Genomic DNA, 17,118 nt, shown 5'->3' with positions numbered 1-17,118 from the left:
TGAGCAGATACCAAAACTCAGTATTTATTTCCTTTAACTTTCTCTCCATACTCATGTCATTAAATCAAAGGTGACTTTAACTCAGGGATGAAAATTCAAGCCACAAAAATGATGGTACTTTTTGACAATTACTATTGAAAGAAACAATAAAATGTGTAGGGAGTACCTAGTATCATGCTGGGTTCATGATAGATGCTCGATAAATGCCAACTGAATTAAATTGAAGAATCCCATTATATTCTTTATGATAGTATGCATTTGTGTTTAAATCTCTAAAACTTTATCAAGATTCACCTGAAAAACAATAGTCAAGTTGAACCGCATGAGCTTTTTATCATGTTTGCACTGTAAACTGCCAATTAATTTATGTTATTTTGGTGCCAACTAATAAATTGTGCAAGATCTCTGGCAATAGATCACTTATTGTGTTAGAAATAAGATTACTGCTGCTGGGATCGTGGTAAAGTTCACTGACAATAAGTTTGTCCTTTTATATGAAATCATTTAAAATTTATGTTGAGATTTCAGTTCCAATTGTGTACTTTACTCAGCTTGAGACAAGGGTTCAGGCAATGTCCCACCAGGCTGCCAAACATGTCTTCTGAAACCTGAGATGAGCATTATTATGCAGCAGGGAAGCATAAATGACTGCACCTCTAAACAATGGTGAAAGAGACTGGACCCTGCTATAAATTGTGCTACCAGGCCCAGAACATAATTCTCAGGCATTACAACTGACCACTGAATGGATGAACGGCAAAACAGTTGAGCAAATGTATGGTGCTTGTGATCTCATCAGAAATTTTCTTCAAAGACCTTATAAAGAACTTGTACGAATATACATGTACATACATCTTCTGCAGCACCGTGTGTCTAAGTTAAAATATGATTTGTAAACTATGATTTCTATACCGTAGAAACTTCAAAATACCATCAGAACCCCATAAATTTATAAAAATTATGAATGGATGACTAGCTTTTTGCCAAAATGCAAATGTCTTTGAGAAAATACCATACAGAAATTAGGGCTTGCTTGTGTGAAACATATGCTCAGACTAGGATGTTCCTATTACTACTTTCAGCTCCCTTAAAGAGGGCACTACATATACACATACGTAAGGTAGAACAATCCTTCCTCTATACACACTCACCCATAACATATACATGAAATAACTAACACAGTGAGAATATTCATAAGCTGCATTCTATTTCTGTTGCCTCATTTTGTTGTAACTATAATCTCCAATGATTTCCTTTTCTTACTATGCAGGACATAATCTTTCTCACGAAGTCATATTTTCTTGATAATAATTTTAAGAAGTCACTTTTTAAAGGAGTCACAAGTTGGCACTGTAAGGTATACAAATGTAGGTTAAAATTGTGAACAAGTACTTTTTTTTTTTTTTTTTGAGTTGGAGTCTCACTCTGTCACTCACTCAGACTGGAGTGCAATGGCCGCTCCTGGCCACTGCAACCTCGACCTACTGGGCTCCGGTGATCCTTCCGCCTCAGCCTTCCAAGTAGCTGGAACTACAGGCGCGTGCTACCATGCCTGGCTAATTTTTTGGTTTATTGTAGAGATGAGGTCTCGCTAAGTTGCCCAGGCGGGTCTCAAACCCGCGGGTTCAGGCAATCCACTCACCTCAGCCTCCCAAAGTGCTGGGATTACACGCTGAGCCAACGAGCCCGGCCAGCAAGTACTTTTTTATAGAGTGGTATGAAAAAGGTCAGTAGGGATGCCAACAGCTTAGAAAATGTATACTTAAAAAAGTAAAATAAGTTTTATGAATTTAACTATTTTCTGTCTTCCTTTGCCCAATTTCTTTTTAATTTAATCAACATTATTGACTATAATAACCTTCATCCACTTAAAGTGTACAAACCAATGAGTTTTGACAGATAACCACTACTACGATCAAGATCCAGAACATTTTTAAAATCTCCTAAAAAAAAAAAACCCATGCTCTGTCCCTGGCTCCCTCGAACTGCTGGTCTGGTTTTTTTAATCATTATAAATTAGTTTGCATTTTTTAGCATTCTTTTCTTTTCTTTTTCAATTGGGGTCTCACTCTGTCCCCCAGGCTACAGTGCAGTGGCATGATCCCAACTCACTGTAATCTCAATCTTCTAGGCTCAGGTGATTCTTCTGCCTCAGCCTCCTGAATAGCTGGCACTACCACTCCCAGCTTATTTTTTAATTTTCTTGTAGAGACAAGGTCTCACTCTATTGTCCAGGCTGGTCTCCAACTCCTGTGCTTAAGCAATCTTCCCACCTCAACCTCTCAAACTGCTGGGATTACAGGCATAAGCCACCACATCCAGCCTCTAGAATTTTATATAACTGCAACTACATAGTATAGTATCTGCTGATTTTATTTGGTATCATAATTCAGAGATTTGTCCATATGATTGTGTTTATTATAGTTCATTCCTCTTTATTGTGGAGCAATCTATTGTATGAACACGCATTTTATTTATCCATTTACCTGTGGGTGAATATTTGTGCTGTTAATAAAGCTGCTATAAACATTCATGTACAAGTCTTTTGTGTTTTCATTTCCTTGGGTAAATACCTAGGAGAAGAATTTCTGAGTTGTCTGGCAAGGGTATGGTTAATTTCAAGAAGCTTCCAGTTATTTTCCAGAGTGATTATACCATCTTATATTCCCACCAGCAGTGTATGAGCACTTCTGTTGCTTCACATCTTCACCTACACTTAGTATGTTAGTATACATTCTAACGAGTGTGTAGTAGTATCCCATAGTGGTTTTAATTTGCATTTACCTGACAACTATTAGTGTTGAAAATAGTTTCATGTGCTTATTTCATTCTAAAACTTTATGAGGTGTTTGGTTTATTTTTTTTTGAGTTGGAGTCTCACTCTGTCGCCTAGACTGGAGTACAGTGGCCGCTCCTGGCCACCGCAGCCTCGCCCTGCTGGGCTCCGGCGATCCTTCCGCCTCAGCCTTCCAAGTAGCCGGAATTACAGGCACGCGCTACCACGCCCGGCTGATTTTTTGATTTATTGTAGAGATGAGGTCTCGCTGCCCAGGCGGGTCTCGAACCCGCAGGCTCAGGCAATCCACTCACCTCAGCCTCCGAAAGCGCGGGATTACAGGCTGAGCCACGGAGCCCGGCCATATTTTGCCCATCTTTTAATCGGGTTGTGTGGCTTATTATTTTGACTCAGGGTCTCATTCTGTTGCCCGTGCTGGAGTGTAGTCGTGCAATCATATCTCACTGTAGCCTTGAACTCCTGGGCTCAAGTGATCCTCCCACCTTAGCCTTCCAAGTAGCTAGGACTATAGGAATGAGCCACCACCAGGCTAATTTTTAAATCTTTTGTATGGATGGTGTCTCACGATGTTGCCTGGGCTGGTCTTGGATTTCTGGGCCCAAGTGATCCTCTTGCTTCAGCTTTCCAAAGAGCTGGGATAATAGGTAAGAGCCACTGCACCAAGCCTTATTATGGAAGAGTTATTTGTATGTCGTTGATACAAATCTTTTATAATATATATGTATTGCAAATACTTTCTTCCATTCTGTGGCTGGCATTTTCATATTTTTAACAGTGTTTTTCAAAGAGCAAAAGTTTAATTTCGAGAAAGGCCAATTTATTTTTTTGCTTTACATTTTGTAGCTTAACTCAAGTCATGAAGACGTTCACCTTTGTTTCCTTTTTCAAGTTTTATTGTTCTAGTGCTTACATTTAGGGCTACAATCCATTTTGTGCTAATTTTTTACTTGCGATGGGGTAGGAGTTGATATTCTTTTTTCATATAAAGACAGATATTTTATTTTGTTGAAAAGACTTTCCGTTCTCTCCTGAATTGCTTTGATACATTCACTGAAAATCAACTGCCCATAAATGTGTGGGTCTATATCTGGACTCTTGGTTCTGTCCCATTGACCTATTATGTCTATCCTTCATCAATATCATCCTGTCTTTAGGTAGCTTTCTATTAAGTTGAAATCAGGTTGCATAAGTCCTCCAACTTATTCTTTATTCCAAAATTATTTTTAAAAATCTGCCCCCGATTTCTTAACAATTGTAGTGTTCTAGAGAGTCATTCATTTCTGAGAAATTTATTATTTACTATTCCACCGCTAAGCTGGCACTATGCTAGGCACAAAGGGTATATAGTTGACCCTTGAACAGCATAGTCTGAACTGCAAGAGTCCACTCATACATGAATTTTCTTCTGCCTCTGTTACCTGAGACAGCAATTGCTCCTCCACCTCTGCCAACTGAGTGTGAACACGAGGGTGAAGACCTTTATAATGCTCCACTCCCACTTAATGAATAGTAAATACGTTTTCTCTTCCTTACGATTTTCCTAATAATATTTTCTTTTATCTAGCTTACTTTATTTTAAGAGTATAGTATATAATACATATAACATACAAAATAGGTGTTAATTGACTGCTTATGTTCTTGCTAAGACTTCCCATCAACAGCAGGCTATCAGAAGTTAAGTTTTCAGGGAGTCAAAAGTTGTATGCAGATTTTCAACTGTGAAAGGAACCAGTGCTCCTGACCCTGGCCTTGTACAGGTTGAGCATCCCTAACCTGAAAATCTGAAATCCAAAATGCTCCAAAATCAGAAACTTGAGTGCCACCATGATGTCACAAGTAGAAAATTCCACACCTGATCCCATGTGATGGGTCACATTCAAAATAGTTAAACTTTATTTTTGCACAAAATTATCTAAAATACGGTATTTTTGCCTTCAGGCTATGTGTATAAAGTACATATGAAACAAATAAATTTTGTGTTTAGACACAGATCCCATCCCCAAGATCTCTCATTATATATATATATGCAAATATTCCAAAATCTGAAAAAATCTTAAATCCAAAACAATTCTGGTCTGAAAGCATTTCAGATAAGAGATACTCAACCTGTAATAACACAGTTCCTGACTTCAAGGAGCTTACAATGTATAGTCTAGTGGGGAAGGAAGCCTGATCAGGATCCACAGAGGACTGGAAAAAGTGAGGGAGAAGTTAATTTCAGTGGAGAAGAATTTTAGTAAGTTTTATAGTTAACATTACATAGAAGACATAAAAGACCTTTCATATGTTACTCAACCAAACTGGGATTTAGCAGCTTTTTTGCCAGAAGAAAAGGTATGTATTATATTCCAGAGGATCATTATTGAAATTAAAAGAAAAATGTATTTAAAGACTATGAGTATTCAGTAAATGGCAACATTCATTATGACCAATATTAGCAATATTAGTAATAACAAAAACACACATCTTTATTTCCCTCAATATCACCTATTTTACCTCCAACTTGAACCTACATACTAAACGTTAGTTTAATCTTACCTCCCTAAGTATTAATTGCCAACATTCTAGTCTTTGGAAACACCACATAAGCTTAAGCCTAAAAAAAGCCACAATTATTTTAAACAATTTTTAACCCATAGCAGAATTCTAAAAAAGAATTTCCAGGGGCAATTTTGCCAAGACTCTTTTTCATTTTGTACTCAAATGGACAAAGAATAAATATGCTTTTTTAAAAGTACAAACAAAGTGGGGAGAAAGGTGCAGAATGAAACACAATTTTATGAAGATCTTTGTATATTATGTGTTTTTGTATCTTCAAATTCTCCAGCCTGTTTCTTGTACATCCCATCCAACTGTAAAGTGGGGAACAAAAGGGAAGAAACTATCTGCTTAGGAAGAGAATCTATTGAAAACAAACACAAAACCAGACGCTGCCATTAGCTCCTGAACTAAAAACAAACAAACAAAAAACCAAGTCCCAGCAGTTTGGAGTTGAAGGGGGAAAGGGATGGTAAGAAGAAGTCGCTGGTTTGGTCGGGGCTGGGGAGGTCTGTGCTGCATATTCATTAATTGAGCTGATAGTGACTGAAAGATCCTTTTACACAGGAGAGAGTGTTCCACCAGAGGGTTGCCAAGTAATAAATGGGCAGGATATGAAAGCATGGGTCATGTGAACTTGGCATCGCGTGCCAACGAGAGGACACACACAATGCGGCTCCACACACAGCCCTTGCTGGTAGCTCTGAGTGACCTGGAGACCTTGCCATTTCCAGATGTCCACCTGACTTCTTGCTCTGAACCAGGTCACAACACACACAGCCATATCCACGGAAGAGAGGTGTTCCTGAGTAGCACAGTAAGACACTGAGTGGAAACTTGAACTTTGTTAATAACTCAAAGTGCCTAAGATTTAAGAAACACCCTCTGCTGGTGTTTTATGTTGGATTAGCTCTCCCTTACATACAAGGTAAGACTTTCAATCTCTGTGGTTTGTGCTAATCTTGGTCTCCTTCTTCGTAGTAATAGAAAATGACTTTCATTTCTTCACTCTGTTGAGGGGGAGGAAGGGGGGCGGTAGGGAATTATAGATAGCAAATTTTCCAGATTGGCTAGAATATTTAGTGAATTACTTCTGGGCTGCTATCTTCCATGTTATACATGGACTAGCAGACAGATGAATAGTAACTAATATATTATTTAGGAAATCTGAATAGAGTCTCTGTAAAATTTAAATAGTCTTCAGCGATGGCTCATATTTAAAATAGGATATATTGTTTTAGTTAGCAGCCATCAAGACTACATGGAATTAAAATGATCCAGAGAAGTCCTAATTCAAGTGCTAAGCCTGTATTACAGACCTGGGTATCTGCTGTGGGTTTTCTCCCTCTGCTGACTTTTTCCCTTTTTCGATTTTTCATAGAGACCTCGCTCAATACTTCTATAGCTATTTCAGTGTCCAAAGAGAAATGTGGCCGTGCTATGTGCCAACTTTAAATGTACTTTTATCTCGCTGCTTTTCTTTCTAGTCAGGTGTTTTATAATAACAAACAGTAACAAAGGCTTTTTTTTTATTACTTAAGATATTCAGTGGCTTTTGTCTTCCTAGCGTCAGCAGTAACGTCAGAGGATTGTATCCAAGGAGCTAAATGTGCAGGACCCAGGGTCAGAGCAGCTGAATACACCAACCTCAGAAAACACAGACAATGAATTGCAAATGACACTCAAAACAAAACGAGAAAAAAAACCTTCACACAGAAAACTACAAAAGAACTCTACAGACACTGAATTGGCTTTCTGTACACACTGATCCTGCTTAACTGTGTGTGGTAACTAACCAAACGTTTCAGATACTCATGGTCACATAGAAAGATTTCTTGTTTTGTTTTGTTTTGTGAGGAGGGGAATTATAAAAATAAAAATATTATTTCTTTCCTTTATCTATTCTTTATTTTTCAAAGAAAGCTTCACTAAGTGGAGATAGATGCAGCCCTTTCTGTGTCAATCTTCAAACACACTGAAGAGTGGCATTAGCGATGAAGTGATTAGTCTTCTGTTAATTCTGTTGAAGGTTCTACACAAAAGGTGTATTGTTTCAGCTGGGATTCACATCATGAAACAAAATGGTTTGGTAAACCCAATAGAAGTGATAGCCCTTTCATGACACACAGGGTTCAGTACTGTATATTTCAACTTGTTAGCAAGTCAGAAGCACAAGCGGGAAATCAGCCTACACTGCTACTGAGGATGAATGGAAAAGGCTAAATTGATGAGATGCTGTTTAGATTTTCCCACTGGGAATTATTCTGAACTGCCAGGCACTACATCATTCAGGTAAATGGTAGCAGGAGAAACTGCTTTTTATTTCTTGGTAGCTACCAAAGGGCAATATAAAAACTTGGAAAGAAACGAATATGCTCTCTACCCACAATGAAAAAACAGGATTCTTTAATTGTCAAGCTATGATCAGTTGCAGCTGGTTGCTGGTGACTGTGGCACTAACTGTACCCTGGATGTTACTCATGGGCAATGCAAACAGCATTCCCTCTACATTTTTACGGTTTCTTTATGAAGCTCCTAGTATCATGCTTTAAATCAGAGATGGAAAGTTTTATCGATGCCACAGATATATATAAAAAGAAACTTTAAAAACTTATTAGAGTTTAAATGATTTTAAAAAACACTTCAAAAAAGTCTCTAAGACTTTTTTTTACCTGGTAATATCACCTTCAAGATAAAACCCAAACTCCTAACATATGGCACCTCCTCAGCACACCTCTACAGCCCTACTACACTAGACAGCCACACCAAAGTACCAGACGCTGCCATGCCATGCTTGCTTATGCTTCTATACCTTTGAGAAATATTCATGGTCTTCCAAGACTCAGCTCAGCTCCATCTTTCAGAAACAACCCGCTCTCTCACCTTAAATGACCTTCCTCCTTAATTTTCTTGGATCTTGGTTGTCAGTCTATTATAGCATTTACCACACTAGATTGAAACACTTTAGTCAGTATCTCTTGGGAGACTCTGAATTCCTCAAGTACAGGGCTCTGTCTCATCCCCATATTTTCAGGCTCCAGCCCCCATGTCTGGTCTATTGTTATGCTCAATAAATGTCATAAATGAATGGATAAATAAAACTAATAGATAGACAAAAGGAAAAACAGAATAGAGGAAAGAAAAAGAACTCAGAAATTAGTGTGACATGAATTAGGTGAGTTTTAGAAGACGTAGTAGCAACTGCAAGGATATAATGAGTTGAATGGTTGTCATCCAGGCAATCACTAGGTACATTCTAACATACGTTGTACATCTTCATCTCTGTTTTTTCTCTCTTCCTCTTTGAGTTTTTCTGTTCTTTCTCCCATCTCATGGTTAACAACTTACATTTTATAGGGCTTTCTCTTTATATTTATTCCCTCATCATTCTATGACGTTTATTATATGTCCCTTTGTTTGGTCAAGGAAACAAGTTCAGAGAGGCTTTCTCCATTTTTGTTTAGATGTATCTGTGACAGACAGCAGGCATTGCAGTTCCACAGGCAACTCTCTGAGTTTGGTAACCCTCAGGTGTTCCTAATGCCTGATTTGTCCAAACATGTAATATATACTGGTAAGAATCAAGATTTAAGACTTTTCTCCAAGTACTGAAAACCAAGTTCAAGAAGGAAATCTTACCCATGGCTTGTTTCCCCATGGCACACTGATACGTGTTTCTTGGGGACTGGTTATGATGAGGGTATGGGATCAGGCCAGCACAAACGCCGAGAAGAGTGAAGGGTTCAATCTCCAGGTGGGTGGTATCTCTATTAAGTTAATTAAGAATTAGACATCTTAGGCAACCAGTAAAAAAAAAATAAATGTCTCTTAAAGAATAAAAAAATATGATTACCTAGGTCACCAAGGGACTCAAGACCCAAAAATCTGATGCTAATAAGACTTGTAAAATAAAAACATAAATAAAATACAACATAAGAACTTATAACACATAAAGAAATATGATATTGAACACATAGAAATATATCAACAATATCCACATGCATGAGTAGCCTGCTGTTCCTCATTCTTCTAACATATATCAGTGAGTAAGTTGTATCACCATTTTATAAAGAAGGATATATCCCCTTTAAGAATAGTTACTATAGAACTATGGGGACCAATACCATAGCCAGTAGCTAACTGTGGCTACTAAGACTGAAAGGTTAGGCTAGTGTTGACTGAGGAACTGAATTTTGTATTTTACTTAATTTTAATTACCTTAGATTTGAAAACTCAAATTTAAATTTAAACGACTCAGTTCAACTATTCAATACCTTTTAATTATATCTGGAACAACTTACATTTATGCATATGCTTATTAAACTGTAAATTTCATAAAAATCAGATAAAGTATTTCTGCTGAAAATTTAGTATCCAAATTGAGATGTAATATAAGCACATGTCAGATTCTGAAGGCATATACTAGGAAAAAAAGGAAAACTCTCTCATTCTTTTTATGTTGGTTACATGTTGACATAATATTTTGGATATACTTGGTTACATTAAAATATTATCAAAATTAATTTCACCTGTTTCTTTTTACTTTTTAAATGCAGTTACTAGAAAATTTGAAGTTATATAAGTGGCTTGAATTTTATTTTATTGAACAGCTCTGCTATGGATAGTTTTGCATACAAAGTAAGATTTTAAGTAGGTGCCAAAAACTTGGTTACTTTCATAATATACTTCTGCAGAAAACTCACTTTTTGGCTACAAGATACAGCAACTCAGATATGTTAATAGGAAAGAATAGATTACTTTAAGGTTTTTATTGAAAGTAACAGATATGACATCCAAGATCTGTGTTTTCTGTGGACCCCCATTTCTCCCTCAAGAGTTTGTGAAGTGTAATCTTAAAAGCTTCAGTGATTTACAGTACTTGTGGAGGGAAGTGGCTTCCAAGAAACCAGGTTCCAATCCATCATTAGTTACAACATACCTGGTAAAAAATCTCCCACTTATCCATCTATTCTTTTTTCTCAGTACACATGTATTCAATTATGTACCCAGTTTGGTGAGAGAAGGTACTTTCCATGTAGCTCTTGATTTGAAGAACATTACTTTGACCTTATGACCTAGCAGAGCCCAGTCTTCTCAGACACATGAGATCTTTGTCAGCAAGGAAGGAAAGGGCTCTAGGTTTCATCTTGGTTTTTCTTTAAAGAACATCAGCTTATAGCTGCATTTTATAGACAAGAATAAAACAGTCAGGTGTTTCCTTTCTTTAAATATTAATGTATTATTTTAATGTATTATTTTCTTTAAATATTGGCCGAGTTGACATTCCCCATGTAAATAAAAATCACTTTTTCAGATGTAAAGATTGGGTTAAGTTGCAAAATGAAGAAAGGAAACACCTAACGTTTATCTTGCAACAACATATATGATACAGAATCTAATAATTACTGTAAATCCAACACTCTGAACTCAGATTTTAACAAAAAATTATTTCTTTTAAAATCATAAGTTTCTATCCTGAACAGGAATTATAAGAGTCTCTATTCACTCACTGTACATAAAGCACTTAAATTTAGTTCAAACTAAAACCAAGTAACCTATTGTTTATAATAGCAAAAATCATAAATAACAAAAATATATTTATGTATATACAGTAATGTACCATATAACATTTCAGTCAACAATGAACTGCATATTCAACAGAGGTTCCATAAGATTATAATAGTAGTCTTACTGTGCCTTTTCTTTGTTTAGATATGTTTAGAAATACTTACCATTGTGTTACAACTGCGTACAGTATTCAGTACAGTACCATGCTGTCTAGATTTGCAGACTAGGAGCAACAGGCACTATCACACAGCCTAGGTGTGTAGTAGGCTAGACCTAGGTGTGTAGTAGGCTAGACCATCTAGGTTTGTACATACCCTATGTGTTTTCACACAATGAAATCACCTAACAACAAATTTCTCAGATTACATCCCTGTTGTTAAGTGGCACATTACTGTAAACACAAATATACATGTATATAAATACATATATATATACACTAATATGGAAAATGTTCAGATTAGGTTAACTGTTAAGTAAAAACAAAATCAAGACACTGAAAATGTTACCATTGTTTTATACAAACCTATTGTATGGAATCATGCATGTATGTTTGTACTCAGAAAAAAAATCTAGAATAGTAGATAAGAAACGATTAGCACTGGCTAATTCTGGAGGGTATAATTTGGTGGGATGGGAAAGGAAAGGAATGCATTCTTTTTACTTTATGCATTTACATCTTTAAAAAACTTCATAAGTATGAAATAATAATACAATTTGTATATTTTTAAAATAGTATGAATTTGATGTATGCAATAGCTTGGTAATTGGGTAATACTGATAGTTATGTTCATTTACAACAATAAAAAAAAAGTGAAAATTCCTGCCTTCATGAAGCTTCCAGTGAAGAAATTTTATCAGCAAAATATAAATTTTATTGTAAGGTAATAAGCACTAGAAAAATAGAGCAGCGAGGAGGGGTGGACAGAGATACGGGTTTCTACTTTAAATAAAATAGAAAAGACTCATGAGAAGGTGACATCTGAGTGAAGACCTGGAAGAGGTGTAGGAGCGAGCCATGCAGGTACGTGAGGGAGGGTATTCCACGCAGAGGAAAGAGCTAGTGCCAAGGTGCTGAGACAAAAGCATGCCTGAAGGGTTTGAGGAAGCAGCCACTGTGGTTGAAACAGCGAGTAAGAAGAGGCAGATGACGATGCTGCAGGGGTGAAGCGGGTGTGGGCAGGTCGTGTAGGTACTTCAAGGCTTCTGTAAGGACTTCTGAGGGAGATGGAACACCACTGGGTTTGAGAAGAGAACTGACATGGGGACAAGTGCAAAAGTTGTCAGAAGTCTTTTGCAAGAATCCAGGCAAGCACTGGGAACGGCCTGGACTAAGTGGTAGATCAAGGTAGTGAAGAGAGCTGAGATTCTGTCCCTGTTTTGAAGGCTGACATGACAAGCTAGGGATTGATGCAGATATAGAGAAGAGTTAAGGTTGAAACTGGGGTTTTTGGTTTGAGTAACACAACAGGTGGAACTGTCATTTATGAAGATACTATAAAATACTTCTATTTTATACTCAATTTTGAAATGAGGGATATAAATTAGTACTTTGAGAGAGTCACAACTTTAAGGAATAAAAATTCTGACTAAAAGCACTATTTACAAAATTATAAGAAAATTAAAGTGGTATATTTCATCTGGTAGTAGAAAACAGAAAAGTACTTGTTTTTTGCTTGTTTTTTCCAGAAACAGAGTCTTTCTCTGTCACCCAGGCTACAGTGCAGTACTTGAACTCCTGGGCTCAAGTGATCCTCCCACCTTTGCCTCCCAAGTATTGGGATTACAGGTGTGAGCCATGGCACCCTGCCAGAAAATACTTACACTTGACTGAAGACATACAAAGCTATCAGGTGGCAGTGTAAACACTCTAACTATTTAACAATATAACTGCAAAAATTTAAATTTCAGGTAAGTGGTGCATCAGTCACATGCATTAGACAGTATATTATATAGATGTCCTCTAATGTATTCCAAACTGAACAAAGATGCTTCTAAAAATATCATTGTTCAAGAAGTAATATCATGAACATATTACCATTTCAAGTTTACAGTTCATACAAACTTAGAAATATCTTTCCAGAATACTATGTAGGTAATTCCCACACTAACAATGAGAATTCAGATGTCTATTGACAAAATCATCTCTAAAGGAGACAAGTATATTGTATATAGCCTGATTCATTAGTTCAATTGTGGCAGTAATCAAGTATTAAAATCAGAGAAGCAATTTCTTTAAAAAAAATGCCAGTCACATGAATAGGAAGGTTAAGTAAATCTAAAGATGATTTATTAGCAGCTTTGTGATACTCCTGACTGGAACAAATGATGGGTTATGCTCCCATACTATAAAATAGTATACTTCTTTTTTTTTTTAAGATTTAAAAGTGTAGTTTATTTAAAAGCACATTAAAAAAAAAAAAAAAAAGGAAATTAAAGAGAGAAAGAGAAGATTCACCTCCCCAAGGTGGGGGAGGGGGCCAAAACCAGGAAGCATGGCGACAGCCACAGTTCAAAGAGCACATGGCCACACCAGAGTCTAGCAAGGTAATGGCCCAAAACAGTATACTTCCAAAAGTTCCTAATAAAAGAATACATGACAGAAGGACTGGAGATGACAATGAAAAGAGCAGGCAGTTTCTATAATCAGAATAGATTTTAATTATGGTTGTTATGGATCCTACTTACTTGTTAATTGTATGTTCATACAGTGCGATGTTACAATCATTTTCTTCATTCACATCTAAATATTCAACCAGACTCTCATGTAAGAAATCTTCAAAGTTCCTGGGAAAATATTGTTAAAAGAGACATTATTAGAAAACATTTTACTGCAGTATTTTTTAAAATAACAGAAGATAGTGGCTTTCTGTTAGACTCAAAAGAAACTTTCTCTCCCATGGAATATCACTGGAATACCTGAAACATGTTATTTTTGGATTACAGAGTGGTCACAAATTGCTGAAATAAAAACAGTAAAGGACCTATGACCCTTGTCAATCTGGTCCCCACTTTAAAAAAAAAAAAAGAATGTTAGAAATTTCATGATGAGAGACCCACAGTGTATGCATCAACATATTGCTATAAGCCCTTTTCTTACCAGAAATACTAAATTGTGCACTAATTTGCATCAAGACTCTGTAACCCTCATGGTCTAAATTGATAAATATTTTATAGTGCCCAAGCAAGTTCATATGAAGAAGAAAACAATTTTAGCAGGTGGGTATATTTGGTAGGGGGGGAATCAAGAGACTAAAATGAAAATATATGTATGTATTAAGGAGATTGGTAAGTTTTGCTTCTGGTCATTTACCTGTAACCCTGGGCCAGCTCTTCCATATCCTTATTTGTGACTGCTGGCTTCTGTTTCTTGACAATTATATAGGGTCTAGAATGGAAAAACAAAAACAAAAACAAAATTAATAGTAGTTCCAGGGAAGAATTACATCAGCAAGTTAGTTTACCATAGAGAAATGAGGGAAAATGCAGATACAATCAAACCTATTTGTGGATTGCTTGAGGACACCAGGTTTTTTTTTGCATGTGTGAGTGTGGTATAGGGGACTATATTCTCTCTCTCATATGCATACATACACACATACACAAACAAGCCCCTATACATGTATGTATGCACATACACATGCACACACACAGGACTTCCTCCAAGTATCTTAGGATACATTTGGTTTTGAAAGAAAAGGCAACACTAGCATGATACTCAATAAAGTATAGAAGGGAAACAAAACCTTTAATGTCATTTTTTTTTTTGAGTTGGAGTCTCACTCCCTTGCCCAGGCTGGAGTGCGGTGGCATGCTCAGTCACACCAGCGTCAACCTGCTAGGCTCCAGCGATCCTTCCAACTCAGCCTCCCAAGTAGCTGGAACTATAGGCATGCGCTACCACACCCTGCTAATTTTTTGATGTATTGTATAGAAGAGGTCTCATCAAGTTGCCCAGGCTGGTCTCAAACCAGAGGGCTAATGCAATCCTCTTACCTCGGCCTCCCAAAGTGCTGGGATTATAAGCTTGAGCCACCGTGTCTGACCCAATGTCATGTTTTTTAAACTGTGTACTGCACCATTCCAAAAGCATCTCCTGACCTCACATTGGGGATACTTGTTATACTACCTGGAGTCAGCAGGCAAAAAGGCACTGTCACTGATAATAATAATGGTATTTTGTTGTGAGGGTCAATCCAGATATTTAGAGTGGTTTGATTTAGGCTAGACTAGGAGGTTACTTAAAACTATACATGATCAAAAAGAGTGGCGGTAAGTTTACAGAGAATAAAGCTTTCTTACTTTGTGATTTTTAACCATGTAATGGGGTGTAAGGTGGAGAAAGCATTCTAGTAGATTAACCCGTAACTGTCAATGGTGACTTGCCTCTAAGGACTTTGCCACCAAGAGGAAACACTGATAAAAAGGATGGCATGCAGCACTGAAACGACAAGGGCTGTTGCTATTTGGATAAGCAGCTCTTACAGAGGAGCAAGTAACCACCAGACACTTGTGCGCTCTACCCTAAAGTCCAAATAACTATTTGAGGACTAATGAGCACTTTTAAACAGTTAAGAAGAAGAGCCATATGATAACAAAAGGGGAACACAAGTTGTTGAAAAATGAATTGGGTGAGCTTTTCATGGAAATCAATAGTACCTTGAAATTCTGGTTCCTTCTTGGTGGGGAACCAGAGCAATGCTGCTGCCTCAGAGGGCTGCAGTGTAGTTCAGGTTAAGACTCAGAAGTAATGGTAAACACAGGAGTAGGAGAGGGAGGGGATCACATTTAGCAGCCTGATACCCTTATCCTACTCAATAAATTCCACTAAAACTTTTTGCCATCATAAAATTGCTTCTAAAAAATAATGTTTTGTTTTAGAATATGCCACATTATATTAGATGCAATGAAAAACAAAAATCCTAAAAAAGAGTAACTAGCAATCACCACTGTTTTTCCTGCCCCTAAATGGCCCGTGTTATTAATAGCTCAAGTAAGCACCTAATGTGTGCCTGGAAACCTACAAGGTACTTTCCACACTGTATTCAGTCAGTTTTCAGGAAAATCCTAGGTAAGCATTATTACTTACATTTTACAGCCAAGGAAACCAAGGCTCAGAGACTTAAGTAACATACTCAGAATCACATAAGCCAACAAATTGGAAGTTAGAATTTAATACAAGTATATCATCGGCTAATCATTCTTTGGCTGCAAAGAAGATAAACCAATTCTAGCTAATTTAAGCAAAAATGAAATATACTAGGAAATTACTGGAAAGACAAGAATCAAAGAAAAAGATAAAATGCTCAACTTCAGAAATAAAAAGAACTAGAGCAGTCCCACGGCTTCAAAAAACAAGGAGTAATGGGCAGCCTCTCGCAAGCATCACTGTCAGAATGAGTCAATTCCAGTACTTTCCTCCTTTGATTTATCCTACTTGGGATTCAGATTCTCTGATGAGAGAGTCTGACTGGCCTCAATTGAGCCTGAAGTTTGGCTGGGGAAAAGATAGCACCAGACTGACCATCCCAGGATGACCGACAGTGAGGAGAGGCAGTCCCCACAAGAAAATGAGGTCGCGTAATCAAAAGAGGATGCAAACAGACACAAGCAACGGCAGCCCACTCCCTCAGCTCTGCCAGACTTCCAGCTACAGTTATCTTACTGCCTTGCACTTTAACACTGCCCAAGGTCTACAACGAGTAACCAGAGTAAAGCTGGAGAAGGCATATGAAACAAGGTAATGTCCTCAGGTAACAATCCTGCCTATCCCTCAAAGCCAGATACTATGGCACCTTAGTCTTTGTACCTCCTTGACAGTACCTGTGCATAATAATACCTTAATAAATACTTGCTGAATGAATAAAATGAATCTACTTTTCTATTGGTCTAATGTTATTTTATTTCTTCATGCCTCCATGTTTTCATTCTTACCTTTCCCCAGCTTTTCCCCCTACATGCAAGAAACACAATCCTATTCATCCTTTCAAACTCAGTTTGTAGAAACAGAGTATAGTGGGTAAAATTGTGAGTTAAATGAATTCTAAGGACTTTTGAGAGTAAAACAGACTCTACCACTGTCTACATTTGGGTAAATTACTTAGTCTCATGGAACCCGTTTCTTCATTTGTTAAATTAAAAGAACAATCCAACCTCATAGGGTTGAATGAAGGTAAAGTCTTACATATATAGTACATCTGTTAAAATAATAAATACTA

General features: G+C 37.1%; 1 protein-coding gene across 1 annotated transcript in view; it reads right to left on the bottom strand.

The window, feature by feature from the left end:
• The window catches only part of POLR3B (RNA polymerase III subunit B), a 130,500-nt gene that overhangs the window by 44,252 nt on the left and 69,130 nt on the right, over positions 1-17,118 (bottom strand). Inside the window, exons 17-19 of the mRNA XM_008052564.2 lie at positions 14,214-14,288; positions 13,589-13,687; positions 8,975-9,102 (exon numbers count right to left, since the gene is read on the bottom strand). Coding sequence (XP_008050755.1) covers positions 8,975-9,102; positions 13,589-13,687; positions 14,214-14,288 — 302 coding nt within the window. The remainder of the gene's footprint in view (positions 1-8,974; positions 9,103-13,588; positions 13,688-14,213; positions 14,289-17,118) is intronic.

This window comes from Carlito syrichta, unplaced genomic scaffold, assembly GCF_000164805.1.
Source record: "Carlito syrichta isolate Samal-C Ts95f unplaced genomic scaffold, Tarsius_syrichta-2.0.1 Scaffold281728, whole genome shotgun sequence".
Lineage (NCBI taxonomy): Eukaryota > Metazoa > Chordata > Mammalia > Primates > Tarsiidae > Carlito > Carlito syrichta.
The sequence above is the reverse complement of the archived record's forward strand: the minus strand, read 5'-3'. Positions and strand labels throughout refer to the sequence as shown.